The sequence below is a fragment of the Heterodontus francisci genome, chromosome 41 (assembly GCF_036365525.1).
Source record: "Heterodontus francisci isolate sHetFra1 chromosome 41, sHetFra1.hap1, whole genome shotgun sequence".
NCBI lineage: Eukaryota > Metazoa > Chordata > Chondrichthyes > Heterodontiformes > Heterodontidae > Heterodontus > Heterodontus francisci.
Window position 1 is genome coordinate 31,589,163 of NC_090411.1, and position 26,469 is coordinate 31,615,631.

The following is a 26,469-nucleotide window of genomic DNA, read 5'->3' on the forward strand; positions in this document are numbered from 1 at the left end:
AGACGTGGTCTTAATTAAACATGGTTTACTAAAAGCTAACATAAAAGTTCCAATTCTAGACCTAACATTGTAATAATTCAGCAGACAACAACTTGGTGTTCTTGCAAGAATCTTTGGAGAAGATATCACAAACTCAAAAGAGCCATCTGAAGTCAGTGTCTATCTTTAACCATATCCCTTTCACACTATTGTACAAAGTCAAGATCTACCCCTCAGTCTGGACCTTTAATAACATCCCTTCGCTCCATTGCTGAATTGGTAATGCACCGCCTTCTCCCTCATCTTTTCTGAAACTGTTAAATTCAGCATTGTTGAGCTCCCAGCCTTTTTCTAGCTGAAGCCAAGTATCTGTCAAAGCTATGGCATTACATGGGACTCTTCTCTCCAGACAGAAGTCTGAGAGGTGACCAAATAGAGACCGTTTAAACTTTTTAAGCGGTTTGATAGGGTAGATGTAGAGATGATGTTTCCATTTGTGGAGGAATCCAAAACTAGGCAGCATAAATATGATCGTCACTATTAAATGCGTCACTGCTAAAAAAGAGTGAAAGGAATAGACCAAATAATTACAGGCCAGTCAGTCTAACCTCCAGTGGTGAGCAAATCTTTTGTCATTTAGAAAGGCGTGGATTAATCGAGGGTAGTCAGCATAGCTTTGTTGGAGAAGGCTGTGTCTAACTTGATCGGTACCTCCTTCAAAAAAAGTCAAAGGTTGATGATGGGACTGCGTTTGATGTCGTCTATATGGATTGTAGCAAGGCTTTTGACTAAGTCCCACATGCTAACTGATAAGCAAAGTAAATAGGATGCAAGGGAAAGTGACAAGTTGGATCCAGAATTGGCTCAGTTGCAGGAGTCAAAAGGTAATGGTCAATGAATGTTTTTGTGATTGGAAGGCTGTTTCCAGTGGGGTTCCGCAGGGGTCAGTCTTGGGTCACTTTTTGTGCTATCTATCAATGATTTAGACTTAAATGTAGGGGGAATGATTAAGAAGTTTGCAGGTGATACAAAAATTGACTTGATAGTGAGGAAGAAAGCAGTAGACTGCAGGAAGATATCGATGGAATGGTCAGGTGAGCAGAAAAGTGGCAAATGAAATTCCATCTGGAGAAATCTGAGGTAATGCATTTGGGGAGGACAAACCGGGCGAAGGAATACACAATAAATGGTAGGATACTGAAAAATATAGAAGAACATAGGGATCTTGGAGTGCCAGTGCACAGAACCCTGAAGGCAGCAGGACAGCGGTTAAGAAGGCATACAAAAAACTCACTTTTATTAGTCGAGGCATAGAATGTAAGAGAATTTTAACTATGAAGAAAGATTGGAAAGGCTGGGATTGTTTCCTTTGCAACAGAGGAGGCTGAGGGGAGATTTAATTGTGTACAAAATTATGAAGAGCCTAGATAGAATGGATAGGAAAAGTCTATTTCTCTTAGAGAGGGCAATAACTAGGGGGTATAGTATTAAAATAATTAATAGAATTAGAGGGGAGTTGAGAGGTTTTATTTCGCCCTGAGGGTGGTAGGGATCTGGAAATCACTGTCTAAAAAGGTGGTAAAGGCAGAAACCCTTATTGCATTTTTAAGTATTTGGATATGTACTTAAAAATATTAATTGAGAAAACATCTATCTGCTTTTTGCATGGGAGGGAGTTCACATTTCCACTGCCCTTTGTGTGAATAAGTGTTTCCTAACTTTGCTCCCGAATGGTCTGGCTCCAAATTTTCAGTAGATGGCTGGTTTGGGGATGAAATGAAATCAAAAGTCTGCAGTTGTATGTGACATGTGCTTGACAGCAAAAGTCACTGATAAGCAATAAAGAGCAGGAATGCTGGCAAACATTTCGGCTTCTCCTTCCCCTGCCTCTGCTCCACCCGAACCCAGTGGCACTAAGGCCAGTTTTTTCCCCAGGAGGGATCAGGCAACTTGGCTGAGGCCTGGGTGTTTTCACCGTCAGCATGTTCATTTACCCATTCATCCAGCAGGCAAAGTTGTGGAGCATCTCGTGTACTTGTCAAGAGTGAGCACAAGTGTCGGCCATGGAAGAAGGAATCACAGCCTCTTCGGTGAGTTTGTCAGTTCGAACAGAAAGGTCCTCTGGTTCGATGTCTGCCGTTCAGAGAATTAGCAACCAAAAAGCAGATTCTGGAAATACTCAACAGGTGCGGCACAGGAAATGCAGGCAAGTCAGCTGTAAAAAGCCATCCTCGGGATTGTAAGATATTACAGATGGACATCATTTAAAAAGGAACAGAAGAAGGGAAAGAAGGAAAAACCTAGCATTTATATAGCGCCTTTCACATCAGGATGTCCCAAAGCACTTTACAGCCAATGAAGGACTTTTGAAGTGTAGTCACTGTTGTACGAAACACAGCAGTTATTTTGCCCACAGCAAGCTCCCAAAAAACAGCAATGTGATAATGAACAAATAATATGTTTTTGTGACGTTGATTGAGGAATAAATATTGGCCAGGATACGGGGGATAATCTCCCCTGCTCTTCCTTGAGATTGTGCCATGGGATTTTTTATACCCACCTGAGAGGGTAGACAGGACCTTGGTTTAATCTCATCCAAAAGATGGCACCTGTGACAGTGCGACACTCGCTCAGAACTACACTGGAGTGTCAACATTGATTTTTGTGCTTACGTCTCTGAGGTGGAACTTGAACCCACAGCATTCTAACTCGTGACTGTGCTACCCCCATGGACTGCAGCGGTTCAAGAAGGCAGCTCACCACCACCTTCTCAAGGGCAATTAGGGATGGGCAATAAATGCTGGCCTGGCCAGCGTCGCCCACAACCCATGAATGAATAAAAAAAATACCCACTGAGCCACAGCTGACATACAATAAGGAAATGAATAAAACATACACAAGAAAAGAAACAGAATGGCCTGTGACTTGCTTTATTCCTGAAACAACATGACTGAAATAGAATATCTGGCCATTGTCACATTGCTGTTTGTGGGTGCTGCAGTTCCTATAATACAGCAGTGAATACACTTCAAAAAGTACTTCATTGGCTGTAGAATGCTTTGGGAGGTTCTGAGGGTATGAAAGGCACTATATAAATGCAATTCTCGTATGGGTGTCCGCCTTGCAAAACACCTTCGTTCACTCTGCAAGTGTGACCCTGAGCTTCCGGTCTCCTGTCATTTTAATTCTCAATTGCAGATTGGGTGACTGCTTTGCGGAACACCTCCGCTCAGTCTGAAAGCATAACCCCGAGCTTCCGGTTTCAACACTCCCCCCTGCTCTCATGCTAATATTTCTGTCTTTGGCCTGCTCCAGTGTTCCAGTGAACATCAACGCAAGCTCGAGGAGCAGCATCTGATCTTTTGATTAGGCACTCAACAGCCTTGTGGACTCAACATTGAGTTCAATAACTTCTGAGCATGACAGGCCTTTTTAAAAAATATTTAATTTTTTTAACCAAGTGTCTGCTTTTCATGTAGTCAGAGCTGCTCATTATTCTGCCATTAACAGTCTCTGCGGACTCATGCTTTGTCTTTCACCACAAGCATTAACACACTCTTTATCTTTGTCCCAGGACAGCTTTGTCATTTAATCTCTCCTGCTCTATCAAACACCTTCCCCCTTTGTTCTCCCCCCTCATCCCCCCTCCCCTTCACTTGCTTAAAACCTAATTCTTTTATAACATTTGCCTGTTCTGATGAAAGGTCACAGACCTGAAATATTAACTTTGCTTCTCTCTCCACAGATGCTGCCTGACCTGCTGAGTATTTCCAGCACTTTTTGTTTTTATTTCAGATTTCCAGCATCTGCAGTATTTTGCTTTCATTTTAATTCTCCACCTTGCTCCCACTTTGACCTCTCTGTCTTTGGCCTCCTGCAGTGTTTGAGTGCAGCTCAATGCAAGTTTGAGGAACAGCATCTCATCTTTCGACTGGGCACTTTACATCCTTCTGGACTCAACATTGAGTTCAACAATTTTAAATCATAGCCTTTGCCCCCATTTGTTTCATGTTTTTTGTTCTTGTTTCTTTCCTAATTCCTTTTATTTTGCTTTCAGACGGTAACTATCCTGTCATACTCACTGCTTCTAGACAAATCTTATATTTCTTTACTTGTCCCATTTTAACTCTCTGTGGCTTTGCACCATGAAGCCTCTTGTCATAAATCTCTCCTGCCCTCCACCCTATCACAGACCTTCCCTTTTGTTCTTCTTTCCACCTTCCCCATGCCCACTTGCTGAAAGCCTATTATATTTCAAACTTTTCTCAGTTCTGATCAAAGGTCACCGACCTGAAACGTTAACTCTCTTTCTCTCTCCACAGATACTGCCAGACCTGCTGAGTATTTCCAGCATTTTCTTTTTTTTCTTCCTAGTTTTGTTAGCAGAATTTTTCATACATTTTGAAAGTTTCAGTTTAGTTTTAATATCTCTATTTATCTACAGAACTCCAACATTTGCCTGATAGAGATGTATTTATTTTAGACTCTCTCCACCACATGTTTGAAGATTTCCCACAGCTAACATGTTGACTTGTGAACTTTTCTGCCCAGTAAATATGGGTCCAATCCCTTCTCATCTCACGAAGCTTTGTCTGCTACTAGTCCAATCTTTGATCCCTTGTTACTTTCTATTTTGATGTTATAAACAAGCAATTGTTCTCCTACTTTATTTGCAATTTGGTCTTTTGGAAAAAGTTGGTGAACCACACAACTGCATTGAAATGAGCAGAAAGCACCGAGCCTCTTCAAGTTCCACAGAGACTCACGTTTAGGCACCTACTAACCGGCATGAGGATGTTGTTCTGAGACACTGTGGTAAAGGTAATGATCGTGTTAAACTTTCAGACTAAACCTGTGCAAAGTAAGGGGAAATTTTAAACTGGGAGGTGATGAGGAATGAAATTGGTCACTTGTTCATAATATTTCCTTTCTGGTAATTGTGGAATGAGTTACTCCCAAACCTAATTGTACCCTGCACATTGGAGACCCCCAAACACATAGCTTCCCTCACCTGACATTTCTCTACTGAGTCCCCCATACCTGTCTCACTGACCCCTGAATGACCCCCATAAATCTGTGTGTGTCTCCCAACCCCCAGGTGTGCCCGAGTGTCACCCAGCACCCCCCACCCTCCCGAGTGTGTCTCTCCCATTCCCCCTGAGGCGGAGGTGGAGGGGCGACATGATAGAGGTTTACAAAGTTATGAGCGGCATGGACAGAGTGGATAGTCAGAAGCTTTTTCCCAGGGTGGAAGAGTCAATTACTAGGGGACATAGGTTTAAGGTGAGAGGGGCAAAGTTTAGAGGGGATGTGCGAGGCGAGTTCTTTACACAGAGGGTGGTGAGTGCCTGGAACTTGCTGCCGGGGGAGGTGGTGGAAGCAGGTACCATAGCGACGTTTAAGAGGCATCTTGACAAATATATGAATAGGATGGGAATAGAGGGATACGGTCCCCGGAAGTGCAGAAGGTTTTAGTTTAGGCAGGCATCAAGATCGGCGCAGGCTTGGAGGGCCGAATGGCCTGTTCCTGTGCTGTACTGTTCTTTGTTCTTTGTCACCCATCCTCCTGTCACCCAGCCCCCCGAGTATGTCTCTCCCATTCCCTTGAGTGTCACCCATTCCCGGAGCATGTCACCCATTCCCTCTGAGTGTCACCCATTCCCTGAGTGTGTCACCCAGCCCCCCGAGTGTGTCACCCATTCCCCCTCAATGTGTCACCCATACCCCTAAGTGTGTCACCTAAGGGTGCTGCCGGTCTGTATCAGTGGGATATGGGCAGAGATTGACACTTTGAATTTAAAGGGAGACACAAGTCCAGACAGACTCCTCCCCCCGCTCCCAGCCCCGCCCCTCTCCATGGACCCCGCCCCTCTCCATGGACCCCGCCCACTGACCTCTGACCTGCCCCGCTCCCACGCTGCCCCGCGCTCTGCTCCCCAGCCTGAGCGGCGGCTCCGTCTCTCGCTCCGACCCCGAGCCTGACTCCCGAGGCCCCGCCGCCGCCGCACCATGATCAAGCTGTTCTCGCTCAAGCAGCAGAAGAAGGAAGAGGACGCCGCCGGAGCCGCTAAGACCGGCACCAAGAAGGCGTCGGCCGCCCAGCTCCGCATCCAGAAAGGTAGCGGGAGGCCGGGGCTCGGTGGCGGGGGATGGGAGGGGGCGAGGCCCGGGGATTTGCGGCCTAGGCCCCGGAGGTGCGAAGAGCCGCCACCGACCCGGGGGAAGGCCTAGAGGCGCCTAAGCCTTAGAAGGAGCCTCGGGCTTGATTTGGAAACTCCCCCGGAAGGGGAGAAGGGCTGACCCGGCCTGGGTTGGCAGAGTCCCCGGTTTTGTCCCCCTCTGGAGCTCGGGGGAGTTACGAGGGAGGGAGGGGAGCTGTTCAAGCCCCCTCTCCCCCAGGGTTTGGGGGGGGGGGAGGTACATCTGTCCCCCTCCTCCATGGCCTGGCTCTGCCCTGGAGGAGAGGGTCAGGTACTTGCCTTTGAGTGTCAGAACTTCACCCCCCGGGGCTGTCAACTGTTCCCCCTCCCTGGTAACCACCCAGTAACAGCTGGTGCCAGGCTTTGACCCCTAGATACACACCTGAACCCCTAAATCCATGCTGCTGGGACCCTGCCCCCCTGGTTATCTACAATTGGAATCCGTTGTCTTTGCCAATTCATCAACCCCTCTTGTCAACACTGTGATACCCCTCCCCATGCCCCCCCTCCTTCAATCCCCTCTCCCTCTGGGTGTCCCCAACCATTGTTCCCCCACCATCAGCATCTGTTGTAAGGTCGCCATGCCTCTGATTTCTGGATCGACCGTCTCGGTAACTTTGTGTTGAAACTGGGCCAACTGTTTCTGCCCCAATGTGTTGCTCTCCTCATCCCGACCACACATCACTACAATGTGGCACGGGAAAGAAGAGGCAGACTCTGTTCAGTGTCGAGTTTAAAGGTCACAACTCTGTTTGAAATTGGGGCTCATTCCCACTGGAGCGGAGAAGGTCAACAACGGGCATTGGGCGGAGGTTTAATCAGATTATGAAAGGTGTTTGGTATGAGGTAGTATCTGCAGATTGATGAATCAAGTGGTGGTGCTCGGGCGAGATTATTGGCGGTGCAAGGCGGAGGAAGTTGGAAGGAATTTTTCACAGCTGGTTATTAGATAGTTGTGGGTAAGCATTGGAAAAGATATAAAAAGATACAGGGGAAAGGGGTGATATAGTTTCAGTTAGAGAGTTGGCACTGACATGATGGGCCATGTAATTGACTTGCGTGCTGTCATTTTTAAATTGTTCTTCGTTTTGGCATTCGTCCACTTGCAGTTTGAATGGACCAATGCTAGCCTGTTCCCTGGGACAGATCACATGGATGCCCATCTCCTTTTGAGATGTCCTGACATAATCAATCATCCATTTCTAATCCTTGGCACTTTGGCAAAAGGTGGCAGCACCAGCTGGTGCCCCAGCTAACCATTCTTCATGCTTCTCCATGGGGAGGCATTGGATTTCTGGAAGGAGCTTCTCTCTTCCCCCAGCATAGGGACGCACTTAGCGTCATTATCCACTGATAAGTCATGGGTTTAAACCAAAGTGAGAGGTAATGCCCTAAGGAGGGCTGCTATGCAGAACTTCAGTCATAACTGAACCATGAGTGTCTTTGAAAGGAGTAGGGGCCCAACATCTTAACTGTGATGTGACTTATCCAATGTTGGGGATTAGTCGATTACATACACACAAAGACAGGCACAGAGAAAGGGGCCCATTGATCAGCTGTTCAGAGAGAGAGACGGCGCCTGCTAATCAGTGTTCAGAGAGAAAGATGGTCCACTGATCAGTGTTGAGAGATGGGCCACTGATCAGGTACAGAGAAAGAGGGAGGGTCTGGATCGCTGATCAGATATAGAGAAAGAGAAAGGGGATACTGATCAGAGAGAGAAGAAATGTCTGAGACAGAGATGGGAGGGGTAACTGATCAGGTATAAAGAGAGAGTGTAAGGGTCTGAGAGATGGGGAGGGGCCACTGATCAGGTACAGAGAGAATGGGTCTGAGACAAACTAGTTTCAGGAACAGAGCTAGACATTCGCCGTTTGATCAACAGATGACAACCTCAGTGTGCCACTGATTACTCATGCGATCCTGACATGGGCGATCATGAAGAACACCCATAGAACTCTGGAAAAGCTGGTCACACAATACATATTGTCAATAAAAGCAAAATACTGCGGATGCTGGAAATCTGAAATAAAAACAAGAAATTCTGGAAATACTCAGCAGGTCTGGCAGCATCTGTGGAGAGAGAAGCAGACTTAACGTTTCAGGTCAGTGACGTTTCTTCAAAACTCCTGTTCTGATGAATGGTCGTTGACTTGAAACGTTAACTCTGCTTCTCTCTCCACAAATGCTGCCAATATATTATTTGTCTGGTTCACTTAATTCATCTCAAATCGGCTGTAACAGATCTGCCGTAGCTTGCCTCATTGACTTCAAGTTCCAAGTTCCTTCTCCCGGCACATATCCTGGAATCGGGAATCTAACGACATCACAAATCAAGTAGAGGAAGTGCAAAACAGAATGGGCACAGAGATCCCAGTGATAACAATCACGGATGAATAGCTTTTATTCATTCATAGAATGTGGGTGTTGCAGGTTAGGCCAGCATTTGCTGCCTATCCCTAATTGCCCTTGAGTAGGAGGTGGTGAGCTGCCTTCTTGAACCACTGCGTCCTTGGGTGCAGGTACACTCACAGTGCTGTTAGGAAGGGAGTTCCAGGATTTTGACCTAGCGACAGTGAAGGAATGGTGATAAAGTTTCAAGTCAGGATGGTGTGTGACTTGGAGGGGAACTTGCAAGTGGTGGTGCTCCCATGCATCTGCTGCCTTTGTCCTTCTAGGAGGTAGAGATCTCAGGTTTGGAAGGTGCTGTCGAAGGAGTCTTGTTGAGTTGCAGAATTGCATCTTGTAGATGGTACACACTGCTGCTACTGTACGTCGTTGGTGAAGGGAGTGAATGTTGAAGGTGGTGGATGGGGTGCCAATCAAGTGGGCTGCTTTGTCCTGGATGGTGTCGAGCTTCTTGAGTGTTGTTGGAGCTACACCCATCCAGGCAAGTGGAGAGTATTCCATCACACTCCTGACTTGTGCCGTGTAGATGGTGGACAGGCACTGGGGAGACAGGAGGTGAGTTACTCATCGCAGCCTGCTCTTGTAGCCACAGTGGGTACGAAGACTTGGGTTGCTGGGCGAAACTGAATCAGTTTGTGGTTTCGGTCTATTTAATTGAAGACGCCTTCAGAGCAACTCACCATCCTGTAATTCTCGAACAAGCTTGCTTTTATTTTATATGCATAAAATGCATTCTTCATTCTTTGGATTTGGGTATCACTGGCGAGACCAGCATTTATTGCCCATCCCGAGTAGCCCTGCGTTTGGTATGACTGGCTCACTGGGATACTTTGGAGGGCAGTTAAGAGGTAAGCGTGTTAGTGTGGGACTGGGGTTGCATATAAGCTCAGACTGGTTAAGGACAGCAGCTTTCCTTCTGTAAAGAATATTAATTAACTGTTTGTGTAATTGCTGAAATTTGGACTGCTTCATGGTCAGTTTTACCAAGACCAGATTTTTATTTCCTGATTTAAAAATAAAATCAAATCTCAAACTCCCACAATGGGATTTGAACCTTTGTCTCCTGGTGTATGGGACGTGACCTCTAGATTACTAGTTCAGTAACATAACCACTGCACTGTAGCACCACATTGTAATAAAAATGACCTCGCATCACGTGGGCAGGAAACTGGCTGTGAGCCCTGTCCATTATTATAAAAAAGACAAATACTCAGCCATGTTAAATCTGGGGCTCTGTAATGAGACTCCTACGGACTCTCCTTATTTATTCTGCATTTCACTGTTTTTGCTATTGTGGGGGATTGTTCACCCGTTGCTGTCACACCCCTCAATCCCAATTATTCATCAATTGAGCGCTGGCTCGGGTTTTGGTGCAGGATAATCTGGGCGTTTGCACATGTCCCCTTGGATCTGTGGGGGAGAAAGAAAAATGCAGCAGTTCTGTTAGATCATCAACTTGTACTCGGAGCTGGCATTGTGAGTGTGAGGTCATGAGGTGCTTTGCTGTAGGCCACTTTAATACAGAAGGTGGCTACCCATTGCCTTTTCCTTGTATGTGGGAATGTTCCATAGGATCTGAAGGAGCAGCCAGCCTGTTTCTTTCCATTCCCCTGCCCTTACCCTATGCTCCTTTAAATATTTCTTTTCAAATATTTATCCACTTCCCTTTTAAATGCTATTGTGGATTCTGCTTCCCCCATTGTTTCTGGTCGAGTATTCTAAGTCCTAAAAGTCCCTTAACCACTTCTTTTGAGGGCAGTCTTTATCCGACCCGCCAACTGGCACAGACCCTTTCCTGACCCAGTTTGTCACATTAGTCGTCCGAGTGCACAACTGTTGCGCAATCAAAGGAGAAACACAGATTATAATGTTTGTTGGAGGGTGTTAAAATATTCCTGGTTGCCCATCTGCAGCACCTCCCCACCCAGCTCTGTGTTGGTGATGGGTGACATTTTCACACAAGGTTCAGTTGTCTGATTGCGCATCGGGAGCATTTGTCTGGGCGGCTAGTTTTTTCAGCCAGCACAAACACGATGGGCTGAATGGCCTCTCTCTGTGCCGTAACTTTTCTATGGTCTATGATATTTTCTACCAGTATTTTGAGTTGCCATGATCAAAAATATAAGATGTACTTCTATGCAGTGTTGTATCACATCTCTTGAGTACAGTGGATGACTTTGAAGTGCAGTGATCTAGGCAAATGCAGAATCCCACAGATGGTAATCTGATTATATGGTGGTGTTGGGAGAAATGAATTTTGACCAGGAGGTTTGGGGACCTCCCTGCACCTCTGAAATAGTGCATCTACGTGAATCACAGTTACAGACAGACAGCGCCTCAGTGTCACATCTCAGCAGATGAATCTTCTCTCTGACTGTTTCTCTCCAGTCAGGTGAATGTAATACAAGGTTTCACTCCCTCAATTTTGTACTGGACTTTCATCTTAGATATCCTCAAATCTGACTCTGAGGCACAGGAACTCAGAATTGGAGGAGGGCAGAGATCTCAGAGGGTGTTAGGGCTGGAAGAGATTGCAGAGGCATGGAGGGGCAAGGCCACAGAGGGATTTTAACATGAGGATGAGAATTTTAAAATTGAGATATTGCCGGACGTAGGTCAGCGAACACATGGGTGATGGGTGAATGGGACTTGGTTCGAGTTAAGATACCAACAGCAGAGTTGTCGATAAGCTCGTGTTTACGGAAGAGAATTTTAAAAAAATTCTTTCATGGGATGTGGGCGTCGCTGGCAAGGCCAGCATTTATTGCCCATCCCTAATTGCCCTTGAACTGAGTGGCTTGTTAGGCCATTTCGAGGGCATGTAAGAGTCAACCACATTGCTGTGGATCTGGAGTCACATGTAGGCCAGACCAGGTAAGGACAGCAGATTTCCTTCCCTAAAGGACATTAGTGAACCAGATGGGTTTTTACAACAATCGACAATGGTTTCATGGCCATCATTAGACTAGCTTTAAATTCCAGATTTATTAATTGAATTCAAATTCCACCTTCTGCTGTGGTGGGATTTGAACCCATGTCTCCAGAGCAATACCTGGGTCTCTGGGTTACTAGTCCAGTGACAATACCAGTACGCCACCGCCTCCCCAGTAAATTGGAGTAGTCGAGACTGGAAGTAACGAAGGCAAGGATGAGGTTTTCAGAAACAGGAGGGCGGAAACTGGCTATATGGAGGTGGAAGAAGGTGGGCATAAAAATGTTCGCTCATCACAATGCATTTTATTGCAACCAGTCGGAGCCTGGAGAGACTAGGGAGGCAGGTCAGAAAGAATGGCCTGAAGTAAATGGAATAATTGCACTTTTGAAAGTAAATGTCATTTCAGAGACCAGGACTGTCTGGGATTCTGCATTTGCCTAGATCATCGCACTTCACAGTCATCCACTGTACTCAAGAGATGTGATACGACACTGTAGAAGTACATCTTTTATTTTTGATCATGGTAACTCAAAATACTGGTAGAAAATATCATAGACCATCGAACCAGAGAAAAGTTACGGCACAGAGGGTTAACGGGGCCTGTGCACAGAAAATGTATCTGCTGCAATTTGAGGTTTGGTGAGTGCTGACCCTGGAGTATTGCATTAGGCTGAACACACTGAACTTGGGATTTTCTAATTGACTTCAGTGAGAATGGTGGATTTTCCCTTTCTTGCTTTATTAAATGTGTTGTCCGTGGCAGTAATCTCGCAACAATGGGCCCCCTTGTGAGATTCCTCCGGTGCACGTTGGCTTTGTAAACCCAGATGCAGAGGTGACTTTTGAGATTTTCTCTGCGTGTCTGATGCCCAGCAGTTACCCGTGCTGCATGCAAGGCTTTGACCAGGAGAATGTCAGCACATACTGGGGTACAGTGGCAACAAATGTCAAATCGTTTCGTAGTGTAATACTTTATACATAAGCGAGCGTCTGTTTGTGTGACCGACCAGCTTATTTCTGCCGTTCAGCTGCTAGGCTTCTGGGCTCGGGATCGACACAAGCCTGCCCTCCCATTGATAAAGGTGAATGAGAAAACCTTGAATTTTACGTAGAATTTACACAGAAACTGACTAGGTCGCAGTGAGGGCAAGCTCAGCACCACTGAACTGCAAGAGAAAACTGTGGAAATGCTGCCTGACCTGTTGAGTATTTCTCAGCGTTTTCTGTTCTTTGTTTACATTGTCTAGCCTGTTCCTTCCAACACCCCCTTGCCAGTTGACATTCTGGTTCCTTACTGCCTTCTCCTTTTTGATTTTCTTTTTCAGATATAAATGAATTGAATTTACCTAAAACCTGTGAGATAGTTTTTCCAGATCCTGATGACCTCCTCAACTTCAAACTTATCATCTGTCCCGACGAAGTAAGTGATCAGATGCTGTTATGTGCCTGATTGCGGGGTTGTGGGGAGAGGGAGGTAGGTGGTGGGGGAAGAGGGCTACGTGTTTGGCATTGAAAGAACGGGAGAAAAACCTTTACTTAATCACACATGACATAGCTCGGTGCCTCGAATGATACAGTGGAGCTACAGTTACACCTAGTGGCCACAGTCTTCAACTAAAGCGTCACTGGGTCCTGTTTACAGGGGGTATTCCCACTGCCACTAATTACACAGGCATTTGCAATGTCTGATGGAAACAGATAAAGCGTTATGTCAGGGTGTGAATTCTGTGTGTCTGCATGCAAATTTTTTTAATACACTATCAACGTCTAAAAATCTGTCAGAGGCCTCGGTTCTCAGATCTCAAGCCAGAAATGTTAACAGTCTCTCTGTCACAGTGGAATCCTCTTCAACGCAGCAGTTCGGGGGAGAGCCACCCACACCGAGGTCCGCGTGTACCAATGCTGGTGAATTGGAGAGCTGCATTGGTTTCCAGGCCCCAGATGCCACTCCCAGCTCTTAGCTGGTCTCAACAGGGGAGCAGCAAAGAGCAACACTTGGCCTCGGCCAGCATGGGGGAAGGTCAGCCAAGGCTTCAGCTGTTGACTCCTGCCCAGTTGCCCCTCCTTGGAAGTGTGTGTGTGTGTGTGTACGCATACAGATGTTGAGTACAGGACTGGCTTGGGTGTGATGCCTTCCACGGTTGAATAGTCATACACCACTCACACGTGGAGAATGTTTTTGTGTGCTACATCAGAAGAGCCCACTGAAGTGGACCCCATGAGTAGCAGGGTTTGGATAGGGTGACCGTTGGTGGAATTCGCACCCAAGCGGGGAGGCTTCAGTAAGGCAGGTTTCTATCACTGCCAGGAGGTGAATCAGTTTATTATGAGGTCGTGGGCGGATGAGTCAAAGTTTCCCATATATTCCATGGTCTGGTTCCTAATAATTTGTCAAGAGAAGTTCCACCTGAAATAGGATTCCTGTGGAATTAGCTATATTTTGAGTCTTCATGAAATTACACACCCTAAACAGAAACATGTTTCATAAGTGAGGACCTCCCTCCCCACCCCCAACTTATTTATACAACACAGTGTTCTGGGGCAGATCATGAACAGGCCAGGAATTCTATCGCCTGTGACTCACAGAATTTTGCATAATTGCTGCTTTATCCAGTGGGGGTAAATGTAAGAGGGATCCTACATCTGGCATGGGGGTGATGGTGGTTGTCAGGAATGGAAAATGGATTGGGAGTCTAGGATTATGGGATATAGCCTAAAAATTAGATCTTTCGGGAATGAAATTAAGAAACACAAATACATGCGAAGGCTGTTAGAAGTTTGGAATCTCTTCTGCAAATGACAGTTGCTGCTGGGTCAATTAATTTTAAAACTTAAGATTGATAGATTTTTGTTAACCAAAGGTATTGAGGGATATGGGGCAGAATATGGAGTGAAGTCGCAGATCAGCCATGATACTGAATGGTGGAACAGGCTTGAGCGGCTAAATGACCTCCTCCTATTCCCATGTTCCTAGTGAAATTCTGTCCAATTGGGATGAAAAGGAAGAGTTTTGGACTATTGAGATTCTGTACGTCATAAAATCATACATCACAGAAGGGGGACCATTTGGCTTGTCATACTTGTACCCGCTCTCTGAAACAGCTATTCAATTAGTCCCCCACCCTTTCCTTATAGGTACACGTATTTATCCTTTTTATTTATTTATCTAATTCCCTTTTGAAAGTTACTAAATCTGTTTCCACCACTCTTTCAGGCAGTGCATTCCAGATCATCATAACTCACTGAGTAAACTCATTTCTCCTCTAACCCTAACCTTGACCCTTGACTTTTTTGTCAGTTATTTTAAATCTGTGTCCTCTGGTACATTGGGAATGAATGAAAAGGAATTTGGTCCTTTTGGATTCTATCTCATGGGTAACAGTTTTGTTTCACTGGGATTCAGCACACTCGGAACAAATGGGGTTGCGTCCTTTGACGTTGTGATGCTGTGAATGGGAAAGAGTTTTATCTATTTTGGATCTCATTAGATCTGGTTCATTTCCCTGACATGATGCTTACTGGGATTTTTTAAAATATAAAATGCTGTTGATTTTTTCTGGTTTAAACTTTTTGCTCTTTCCACTTTCAGGGGTTCTATAAAGGAGGGAAATTTGTGTTTAGCTTTAAGGTAAGTGAAGGGTAACATTGTTATCACAGATTCTGCAACCGTGAGAATTATTCGCTGCAAAGATTTAACTCAGTGCTTGAGCTTTTAAACTGCAGTCTTAAGGTTGTTCAAGGCAATGGACAAAGGCCAGATTTCAGGAATTTCTCACTACTTTTAGTGTTCCAGTAGGGTTTGAGAGTGCGATTTCCACCAATTTGGACAAAAGTCTGCATAAACTTGACCTTCCCAACCTAAGAAAAATTCAGGCTGATCTCCTCCTGATGCCCTCAGGCAAGTTAATGTGCAGCTCTGTTCACCACCAACAGTGTAAAGAGTCCTCAGTACACTTCGATCTGTTGGGTAATCTTCTGAAATATATGTATATATATGTGTTGGTGAGAGCACATCTAGAGTACTGCATACAGTTTTGGTCTCCTTATTGAAGGAGGGGTATACTTACTATGGTGACATTTCAGATAAAGTTCACTCAGTTGATTCCTGGGATGAGGGGGTTGTCTTATGAGGAAAGGTTCAGCAGGTTGGGCTTCTATTCATTGGAGTTTAGAAGAACGAGCGATCTTATTGAAATTTAAGATTCTGAGGGGGCATGACGGGGTAGATATTGAAAGGATGTTTCCCCTCGTGGGGGAATCGAGAATTATGGGGCATAGTTTCAGAATAAGGGGCCCCAATTAAGACTGAGATGAGGAAGAATTTCTTCTGAGGGTTGTGAATCTTAGGAATTCTCTACCCCACAGAACTGCGGAGGCTGAGTTGTTGCGTATATTCATGGCTGTGATACAGATTTTTGAACTTGATGGGAGCCAAGGGCTATGGGGACCAGGCAGGAAAGTGGAGTTGAGGCCAAGATCAGATCAGCCATGATCTTATTGAATGGGGGAGCAGGCTTGAGGGGCCGAATGGCCTACTCCTGCTCCTTCTTATGTATCTGTATGTTTTGCAGGTTGGACAAGGGTATCCTCACGACCCTCCGAAGGTGAAATGTGAAACCATGGTATATCACCCGAACATCGATTTAGAAGGCAACGTTTGTCTAAACATCCTCAGGTAGGCTAAGGTCAGATTGAAAGGCGTGTGCGCTGCCTGCACGTCTTATATTGCTTCTCAGGCTTCGAGCTGTCATTGTATGTTTCAGTTGTAGGTCATATCATCCTGTGGGCAGGTTATGCCATGTAAGCGTTTGCGTGTAAGTGGTGTATGCATGTGGCTACAGTATGCAAGGCCACTCATTAACTTAGCACGGTGTAGCTGGTAATCCTGGTTTCAGTTCAAGTCTTGAGTAGGATCTGCATGCCAATGGCTTCACAGGTAGATCTCAGTCAGATCCTTGCATGAATTCACTGGCTAAGGAGGTGGATGGAAATTCCTCAGGGGTTGTACCTCAGCCCCTCTGAAGGCTAACAACAGAGCAGTATGGGGATGCCTGTGATCACAATGTTATTTGGGTTTGAATCTACCACACAAAGGGGAAGAAGGGGCAGCATTTTAAATTAGTAAAAGGTTTAGTCTTTAGAAATTCCTGTGAGACAGGGAGGAGAAGTTGAAGAATCTGAACTGTGCAATGGGAGCATTTGATCTGTAAGTTTATATCGCTGACATGAGTTTAATCAGAAACGCAGAGAAGTATCAAGTGATGCATTTTAGTAGGACGAAGGAGAGGAGGCAGTATGAAGTAAACCGTATAAACAGTACAATTTTAGAGGGGGTGCAGGAACAGAGAGATCTGGGAATGGATGTACACAGATCTTTGAAGATTGAGGAAATTTGGTAGAGGTGTTGAAAATCATGAATGGTTTTAATAGAGTAAATGAGGAGAAACTGTTTCCACTGGCAAAGGGGTCAGTAACCTGAGGGCACAGATTTAAGGTAATTGAGAAGAGAACTGGAGGTGAATTTTTTGCACAGTGACTTGTTGTGGTCTGGAATGCACTGCCTGAAAGGGTGATGGAAACAGTTTTAATTATTACTTTCAAAGAGAATTGGATCAATACTTAAAGGGTTGTGGGAAAAGGCCAGTACTTTAGGACTGATTGTTTTGCTCTACCAAAGAGCCAGTACAGTTACAATGGGCCGAATGCCCTCCTGTGCTGTGTCATTTTATGATTCTATTCTATATGGAAGCGGCTCCTCTTTTACTTGGATGAGCGCAAGTTGGACATGCTGCTTCTTTATGTGATTGGAAACCTGTGGGTTTTGTGGGATCAGTGCAAGAATAAGTGCCTGTAACGTTTCTGTTATTCCCAAGAAGGCCGATCCTGGATTGCAGACTCTAGATTTGCTCGGATTGATACTGTCCTCGTTTCTCACTAGACTGAGGCAGTCTGACTATCATTGATGGGCCATAGTTTCTGAACTGGTGTGAGATGAGCATTGTGAAATTTGCATTTTATACTGAGCTGTGCCAGGAATAAAATTACCATCAACAGATTGGAGTCCATTGGATAAATACCTCCATCTTCTCAGTGCTGGTTGTATTTATGTTTTCTCCTGTGTAATCCCAGGTCAGCATCTGTAGCCTATCATGTTGCCAGCCTCCCACCAGTGCAGCTCATGAATCAGCTCCTTAGATGTCACTCTCCTCCGATTAGTCAGCTACGTTTGAGAGGTCATCGTGCAGGAGGCAACCAGTCAATGATGCAGTATGTTCACACGTTCAGATACTGCTCAAAACATTTCATCGCTTCAAAAACAAAACATGTAAACACAATGCCTATCTTTTCTTGAGCTTTTTAAATCTTTAGCAATCAACCCTGAACTGATAAGCTTTTCAGAATCCAAATCTAGAAGCCATCAGCCTTTTAAAACAAAAGCAAAATACTGCGGATGCTGGAAATCTGAAATAAAAGCTGATAATGCTGGAAGCACTCAGCAGCTCAGGCAGCACCTGCCGAGAGAGAAACGAGTTAACGTCTCAGGTTGATGAGCTTTCATCAAAACTAGAAGAAGTTAGGAATTTAAGAGTTTATAAGCAAGTATGGAGCCAGGGGGAAAAGGGGGAGAAGTGAGGGGAGGAAAGAACAAAAAGGAAGGCCTGTGCCACGACAGGAGTGATTAAATGCCAAAAGGGATGATTGTCCAAGGTCGGTTATTCTGCATTGTTCATCAGTACTGGAGCAAGCTCAGGGTTACTCACTGAATAACTGTAGTTCTACTGAGCGGGTAGGGATTATGCGTTGCTGTTTATTCAATAGGGTAGGGACCACTTGGTGTGCAATTGTACAAACTATTTCTCTAATCTCCCTTCTGTTTTTTTTTGCACAGAGAGGACTGGAAACCTGTATTAACAATAAACTCTATAATTTATGGGCTGCAGTACCTGTTTTTGGTAAGTGAACAAACTGCTACAAGCTGTTTAAGAGTGGGGAAGTGTATTCCTGGCTGCCATGTTTGACAATCACATTCTTGCAAATGTTGTACATCAGGAAAGTCAAAGCTTTTTGCATTTGTTGGCAATCTTGGGTGCTTACTATGTAGCCTCGAGGATCATGTATCAATGTTCTCACTGACTACATATCTGAAGCTTTGCATCAGAGCAGATCCTTAGTACTATGATAGTGGATGTATCCGCCAATTTGAGAATATTGCTAAACCTTCTCCAGAGCTCCAGGTCTATGGGCATTGAATAAGACAAACCAGCAATAAGATGTATAAGAGCATATAGAATGGTATTGGCTGCTTTTCATGGATTGGGTTACCAGGGCTCATGGGCCACAGGCTGGATACTTCCTGCTGTGCACGAGTGGTTGAGCCTCTTGCTTCTGCTGGTCTTGGAAGATTGGTTCTTATTACCAGCTGTTGATTTAAAAACAAAATTCTCTGTGTCTGATCTATAATATGAAATCTGCTCTGTTTGTCAGTCACTCCTTGTCTGGCTGTCGTCATTCTGTGACGTGGTCCCACCACAGGATGGAGCTTCCCAAGCTCTTGAAGCCACGGTGTCTCTCACCAATACAGACTCCACCACTTAAAACTGGCAGTCGTTTATATCGACCTAAAAAAAAACCCTTGTATTAATATCAATTTCGAAGTGCAGGTTGTAGTATCTTCAGTGATCTGCTTATTTCAGGCAGTAGTGACTCGTGGCTTCCAGCAAGTAGTGACTCTGTAGTCTAGACAGTCACGTTTCTGAGCTTTTGTTTGATAACATCCCTGTGAAGTGCCTTGGGACATTAAAGGCACTATATAAATACAAGCTGCTGTTTAGCATCATTCCTATAGGAGCAATAGATATTACAAATACCTTTCAAGGGGACTTATGTCCAGGGGACAAGTAGACAACTTACTGCCATCTTTATGCTGGACATAGTTATGAAAGCTGAGATCCCCTGGTTAAGAGCACCCTTTTACTTACCTGACAAGAGTGCAGCAAATCCCAACTTTTTATGGCATTTGGGTCCTCAGATGTCACATAAGTTTACTGGCCATCGCATATAGTGGGCAAATGGATTTCGTACCAACACACCTGCTATAAGCAGTGGGGACTATACGCAAAGTGTCGCTAGCATGCTCTGAAAAAGAAGAGAAAGACTTGCAATTATATAGTGTCTTTCACAAGCTCAGGATGTCCCCAAGCGCTTTACAGCCAGATAAGTACTTCTGAAGTGTGGTCGCTTGTAGGAAACACGGCAGCCAATTTGCACACAGCAAGCCCCCACAAATAGCAAATTGATAATGGTCATGCTGATTGAGGGATAAATATTGCCCAGGCTCCTGAGAATAACTCCCCTGCTTTTCTTCAAAATAGTGACTGTGGGATCTTTGCATTTACCTGAGAGAGCAGACGGGGCCTCAGTTTAACGTCTCATCCAAAAGACGACATGTCTGACAGTGCAGCACTCACTCAGTATTGCACTGGAGTTTCAGCTTTTGTGGGACAGGTCCTGGAGTGGGACCTAAACCTACAACCTTTCGACTCAGGTGAAAGTGCTACCAACTAAGCCACTGCTGATGAGAGGAATTGGTTCTCTCCTGACCTTTGGTGTGCAAAACCATGGGTAGATCTCAATGTTTTTTTTCTTTTATCTCTTGCTCTCAGGAACCTAACCCTGAGGACCCCCTGAACAAGGAAGCAGCAGAGGTCCTTCAGAACAACAGACGCCTCTTTGAACAGAATGTGCAGCGATCCATGCGGGGCGGCTACATCGGCTCCACTTACTTCGAGCGATGCCTTAAATAGGGCTCAGAGCATACAAACTGAAGCCAGAGAGAGAAAATGGAGAAAAAAAATCTGACATACTTAAATATATAAAAACATAACTCGACCGAAAGCAGGAGGGCCATAGAGAGAATGAGGAGTTTCACACTTACACTCCTCCGCGTATTGCCCCAGGAAGAAAATCGAATTGGAATTTTTTTTAAATAAAAAGACTGCTTGATTGTTGTAATAGCTCTAGAGCATGCCAGGAAGTTCAAAATAGTTTTGGTTCTCTTCCCCCACCCCACCAATTTCCAACCCCACTTCCCCCTCAATTCAGTTTATTGTAAGTGTATTTCACTTGAGGAGTGCTGCCGTCTTTATGTTAATAAAATTTTTTTAAATGTCTCTGGAATATTTTTGCCCCGCCCCTACCCTACCCCCCCCCACCCCCCCCCCCCCCCCCCCAGTCCCATCGCCTCTGCTGTAGGTGAAAACGTGCAGGACGCTCCAGAGGAGGAGGAAGGTGCCAGTTGGATCTGGAGAGAGAGAGACGTTACTGTAACGCTGCATCTGATCTGTTTTGAATGTGTTGCTTGTTCATTAAGTTGTATAGATTTTTTTTTAAATGAAGAGTTCCCTCCCATTTTGTTTGTCGTAGGTTATTTTCTTGACCGTGTAATAGAATGTTAACAAGTACAGTTTCTACTCCATACATGTACCACTGTAGGTTACTGGCTCCCACCCTTCCCTTCTGATGCGGGAGTGTTGGTTGGCTCGCCAGTGTAGCTCCTGCAAAGCTCAAGCTGTTGCATTCTTCCAAGCTGCCTGGCTGTAAATTTGAACGATCATTTCGCTAACTCTCTACATAGGAGTGCATGTTTATGCAACGTAACTGCAAAGCAGGGCTGCCTCTTAAGAAATGAGTGCTTATATCTGCACATCCTAGTCGCACCTCGTGCTGGTCATGATCGCACCTGTTTTCATATCGCCAAGTTTTTCTGATGTTGGTGTATTCATGTGATTGTTTAAAAATAACTCATGGTTCAGTTTTAATTTAAGAGATTTCACCCAGTCTGTGATGTTTAATTTTTACTGACCACGCTTTATTTCAAAAATAATAAAAACAAACTCAGTTACATCTAACTATCCCTTTAAATGTAACCTGCTGCTGCCTTTTATTCTGCTTGTTTATTTAGCTTCAACTTGCCCTAAACCCAACTCTTCTCTTTCTTTCCCCCCCCCCCCCCCCCAGCTTTGATCCAGCACTGTGCCGTAAATAGGCCAGGAAGATCCCATGTTTAATTCTGGGACTGCTGTTTGTGGATCCCAGCTGTGGTGGAGGTGGTTTTGTAATTTTGGGTGAGGGAGGAGGATGGCAGATGGAGCAGGCCAGGATCGGGTTTGGTTGTCATGGTCAAATATCCTGGTGACTCGACGAATGGCCATGTGGAGCTGGTGCCCACTGGCCAAAAATCTGGGGAGAGGAAGTTGCTTGGTTCCTGTACAGTTTTTATCTGGGCAAGCACCTGGGTACAGGAGCTCTTATGTGAAAAGTTTACAGGTGACTTTGGCATAGGGCAGGGAGCCTCCTTAAAGCAACAAAGATACCCTGGCAATTTTAAATGCACCATGCCCCCACCCCCCTTTCCCACCACGGTAATGCCTGCATGTGGTATATCGTGTGAGAGAAGTTTCTCCAGCTTTCTCTTGCACCTGCTGGTGCTTCCTGAAAATCACTGATCACAGCATAGGATGGTCTGCTGATGGCTTTTTCTTTTTGCAGTTCTCCCAACATTGGCTTGGCACAGAGACCCATACAGTTGCATAACCTCTCACATGGCACAAAGCTATTTTGCACTTTGGGTATTTTTTTTTTTCGCTTTCAGTTTAGTTCGTCACAGAAATGTTTCCACTCTTACAAATCGCAGCAGATAACACTTCTATTGCTGACCCATGCCAAGGAAGATTTTGATGCTTGTTGCCAGACTTGTGTGTGGGTGATCTTGTCATTCTGTTCCCTGGTAAGGATATAATTCTGTTGCTTATCGCTTAATCTGAACAGTGGAAATCTTTGAATGATGTAAAAACTAATCCTAGCCTTGATGCATCAACAGCAAAGGATCCATCCTATCGTGTCTCCATCTGAAGGAACTTGTTGCTTTAGCTTGGTTTTCCTTACATATAAGTATCATAAGCTGAAGCCTTCATGGCCTGACCCAGTCATTTTCCTATTGAGTGTAATGCATGTGGTTAAAAAGGGAGATTGTGTTACAAAAGCAGGAATTCCAGTGAAAGGTCATCGACATGAAACGTTAACACTTTCGTCAGTGATGCTGTCACTGACTTGCTGAGTTTTTCCAGCATTTTCTCTCTAATTCAGACTGTTACCTGGGTTGAGATCTGTTAATTCATTAGAGTGGGAGACTGAGACTGGAATTATTGAAGAATGTCAGGTCTGCCAGGCTAAAGATGTATAGTGCTGTAAGTAAGTCCCATCTTGGATATTCCATTTAGTTCTGGTCACCCAAGAACAAAACTAACATTCAAACCCTGGAAGTGTGAAGTACAGCGTTTATGATGAAAGCATAGAAAAACTCATCCTTCAGCTTTGAAAGGAGTTGGATCAGAGATCTGTGGAGCTATATCCAATATTGTGTGGAAAGGTTAATTGAGGACTATTTCAACTTAAATCGCAATTGTACATCCAGGCAACATAGGTACAATTTTTTTTTAAAAGGCAAGATCAGGGAGAATATAAAATGTTTCATCAGGTAAAGGAGGCAGTGGAAAGTACCTCCCAACAGTGCAGGATTTGCATCAGATTATTCAAGGGTGTTTCATACTGCCCCCAGTTTGATAATGCAGAGCTGGTACTATTCTTGTGAATCTTGGCGTGACCTGCATCTTTGCGCAGGTGCTGGTTCTCTCCCTCTCACATAGTCATCCAAGTTTGCGGATGACACAAAACTGGTGGGAATGTGTTGTGAGCAAGATACAAAGCGGCTTCAAGAGGATTTGAATACAGGAGTAGCAAAGTCTTGCTTCAATTGTATAACACCTTGGTTAGACCGCACCTGGAGTACTGTGTGCAATTTTGGTCCCCTTACCTTATGAAGGATATTATTGCCATAGAGGGAGTGCAGTGAAGGTTCACCAGACTTGTTCCTGAGATGGCAGTTCTGTCCTATGAAGAGAGACTGGGGAAACTGGGCCTGTATTCTCTAGAGTTTTGAAGAATGCGAGGTGATCTCATTGAAACCTACAAAATACTTAAAGGGATAGACAGGGTGGATGCAGGGAAGATGTTTCCCCTGGTTGAGGAGTCGAGAACCGGGGGAACACAATTTCAAAATAAGGGGGAAGCAACTTAGGACCGAGATGAGGAGAAATTTCTTTACTCAGAGGGTTGTGAATCTTTGGAATTCTCTACCCCAGAGGGCTGTGGAAGCTCAGTCACTGAGTATGTTTAAAGCAGAGATTGACAGATTTCTAAATACAAAAGACATAAGGGGATAGTGTAGGAAAAAGGCATTGAAGTGGATGATCTGCCATGATCGTATTGAATGGCCTGTTCCAATGGGTCATTGCCCCCATCATCACCATTTACCCATCTCAGTCATTGCCTGTTATATAAACATTGAAATAAAAGCAAAATACTGTGGATGCTGGAAATCTGAAATTAAAACAAGAAATGCTGGAACCACTCAGCAGGTCTGGCAGCATCTGTGGAAAGAGAAGCAGAGTTAACGTTTTGGGACAGTGACCCTTCTTCGGAACTGACAAATATTAAAAATGTCACAGGTTATAAGCAAGTGAGGTGGGGGTAGGGCAAGAGATAACAAAGGAGGTCTAGATTGGACCAGACCACATAGCTGACCAAAAGGTCATGGAGCAAAGTCAAACAATATGTTAATGGTGTGTTGAAAGACAAAGCATTAATACAGAAAAGGTGTTAACGGACTGAATATTGAACAGCAGCAAGTGCAAACATGAAAAAGAACAGTGGGTAAGCAAACTGAACAAACTAAGATGAAATGAAATAAATGCAAAAAAAGGTTGTAAAAAAGAAAATACAACTAAAAATGAAAGTAAAATGGGGGGCTGTCATGCTCTGAAATGATTGAACTCAATGTTCAGTCCGGCAGGCTGTAGTGTGCCTAATCGGTAGATGAGATGCTGTTCCTTGACCTTGCGTTGATGTTCACTGGAACACTGCAGCAATCCCAGGACAGAGATGTGAGCATAAGAGCCATTTCCGCCACCTCCAGCGTGATGCCACTACCAAACGCATCTTCCCCTCCCTTCCCCTGTCAGCATTCCGAAGGGATCGTTCCCTCCGCGACACCCTGGTCCACTCCTCCATTACCCCCACCACCTTGGCCCTGTCCCATGGCACCTTCCCCTGCAATCGCAGGAGGTGTAATACCTGCCCATTTACCTCCTCTCTCCTCACTATCCCAGGCCCCAAACACTCCTTTCAGGTGAAGCAGCGATTTACTTGTACTTCTTTCAATGTAGTATACTGTATTCGCTGCTCACAGTGTGGTCTCCTCTACATTGGGGAGACCAAGCGCAGACTGGGTGACCGCTTTGCGGAACACCTCCGCTCAGGACCCTGAGCTTCCGGTTGCTTGCCATTTCAACACTCCCCCCTGCTCTCATGCCTGGGATTGCTGCAGTGTTCCAGTGAACATCAACGCAAGCTCGAGGAACAGCATCTCATCTACCGATTAGGCACACTACAGCCTGCCGGACTGAACATTGAGTTCAATAATTTCAGAGCATGACAGCCCCCCATTTTACTTTCATTTTTAGTTATTTTTTCTTCCTTTTTTACGATCTTTTTTTTGCATTTATTTTGTTTCATCTTAATTTGTTCAGTTTGCTTACCCACTGTTTTTTTTCAGGTTTGCACTTCCTGCTGTTGAATCTTCAGTCCGTTAACACCCTCTCTGTACTAATGCTTTGTCTTTCAACACACCATTAACATATTATTTGCCTTTGCTCCATGACCTTTTGGTCAGCTATGTGGCCTTGTCCAATCTACACCTTCTCCTTTGTTATCTCTTGTCCCACCCCCACCTCACTTGCTATAACCTGTGACTTTTTAAATATTTGTCAGTTCCAAAGAAGGGTCACTGACCTGAAACAAAGAACAAAGAAAATTACAGCATAGGAACAGGCCCTTCGGCCCTCCAAGCCTGCGCCGATCCAGATCCTCTATCTAAACACGTCGCCTATTTTCTAAGGGTCTGTATCTCTTTGCTTCCTGCCCATTTATGTATCTGTCTGGATACATCTTAAAAGACGCTATCGTGCCCGCGTCTACCACCTCCGCTGGCAACGCGTTCCAGGCACCCACCACCCTCTGTGTAAAGAACTTTCCACGCATATCCCCCCTAAACTTTTCCCCTCTCACTTTGAACTCGTGACCCCTAGTAATTGAATCCCCCACTCTGGGAAAAAGCCTCTTGCTATCCACCCTGTCTATACCTCTCATGATTCTGTACACCTCAATCAGGTCCCCCCTCAACCTCCATCTTTCCAATGAAAACAATTCTAATCTACTCAACCCCTTTTCATAGCTAGTGCTCTCCATACCAGGCAACATCCTGGTGAACCTCCTCTGCACCCTCTCCAAAGCATCTACATCCTTTTGGTAATGTGGCGACCAGAACTGCACGCAGTATTCCAAACGTTAACTCTGCTTCTCTTTCCACAGATGCTGCCAGACCTGCTGAGTGGTTCTAGCATTTCTTGTTTTTATTATATATTATATAAACATTGACCCATGTCACAAATTAATTGCCCCCATCATATAAGCAGTGACCCACACTACAAAGTCATTGCCCCCATGAAGCAGCAGTGTCAGCCTGTAACATTTGCACAGTTGAATCTTGTTCGCAGGCTACATATTTACATTAAAAAAAATATAAAACGCTGGAAATACTCAGCAGGTCTGGCAGCACCTTTGGAGAGAGTATTTCCAGCGTTGTTTGTTTTTATTTCAGATTTCCTGTTACTATGTATTTGCATGTCGCCCTGCGCCGACGCAGCTGCCCCTGGCTGGCTGGGTGCCGGCAGTGGCGCCTGCGCGGCACGGGCGATGACGTAATCAGTCCCATGACGGCATCGCCTGGAATGTCACGTATCAGCACGTCACCGCCAGACCGCGGCCTCC

General features: G+C 45.0%; 1 protein-coding gene across 2 annotated transcripts; it reads left to right on the plus strand.

The window, feature by feature from the left end:
* Positions 1-5,881: 5,881 nt before the first annotated feature.
* On the plus strand, positions 5,882-20,931 carry ube2m (ubiquitin conjugating enzyme E2 M). Of its 2 annotated transcripts, XM_068019721.1 has the most exons (6): positions 5,884-6,097; positions 12,849-12,943; positions 15,113-15,151; positions 16,095-16,198; positions 18,413-18,476; positions 20,187-20,931. In XM_068019721.1, exons 1-6 carry the CDS (start codon positions 5,989-5,991, stop codon positions 20,325-20,327), a joined length of 552 nt encoding a protein of 183 aa, XP_067875822.1. In that variant the 5' UTR covers positions 5,884-5,988; the 3' UTR covers positions 20,328-20,931. The 2 variants fall into 2 exon arrangements, with proteins under 2 accessions (XP_067875823.1, XP_067875822.1); XM_068019722.1 differs by lacking the exon at positions 15,113-15,151 and having other exon boundaries at positions 5,882-6,097.
* Positions 20,932-26,469: the final 5,538 nt, after the last annotated feature.